This window comes from Capsella rubella, unplaced genomic scaffold (genome assembly GCF_000375325.1).
Source record: "Capsella rubella cultivar Monte Gargano unplaced genomic scaffold, Caprub1_0 scaffold_327, whole genome shotgun sequence".
Lineage (NCBI taxonomy): Eukaryota > Viridiplantae > Streptophyta > Magnoliopsida > Brassicales > Brassicaceae > Capsella > Capsella rubella.
In genome coordinates this window covers 2439-2887 of record NW_006238605.1, presented here as the reverse complement: position 1 = coordinate 2887, position 449 = coordinate 2439, and the positions used below count along the sequence as shown (strand labels likewise).

At 42.1% G+C, this 449-nt stretch overlaps 1 protein-coding gene across 1 annotated transcript; it reads left to right on the top strand.

Moving 5' to 3' along the window:
* Positions 1–3: 3 nt before the first annotated feature.
* Positions 4–438, top strand: LOC111831887 (the record flags this gene model as incomplete). The annotated part of the gene is made up of 1 exon (XM_023787571.1): positions 4–438. A coding segment is annotated over one exon (435 nt), but the record flags the coding sequence as incomplete, so codon positions are not given.
* Positions 439–449: the final 11 nt, after the last annotated feature.

Below are 449 nucleotides of genomic sequence, written 5' to 3'. Positions count from 1 at the left end.
CATTCTTCTGCAGCAAGGAAACCAAAGGTCTGCATTAATCTCCCAGACAATGAGATTTCTTTATCACAGAGCAACAGGTTTCTGAGTATGGTAGAGAATGATAACGACGGGAAAGAAAACAGAGGAAATATCTCGATGAGATCTCCTGTATGTCTTCCTTCTTGTTGGTGGGATCAAGAGAGCTTTAACGGTTACAGCAGCAGAAGAAGCATAGCTGAATTGTTAAGAGAGTTGGATGCAGACATCTTGGCTTTGCAAGATGTGAAAGCAGAGGAAGAGACACTTATGAAGCCATTATCAGATTTGGCTTCTGCCTTAGGTATGAAATATGTGTTTGCAGAGAGCTGGGCGCCGGAGTATGGCAATGCTATACTGTCTAAATGGCCCATAAAGAAGTGGAGAGTTCAGAGAATTGCCGATGCAGATGATTTTAGGTGATATAAATCTTC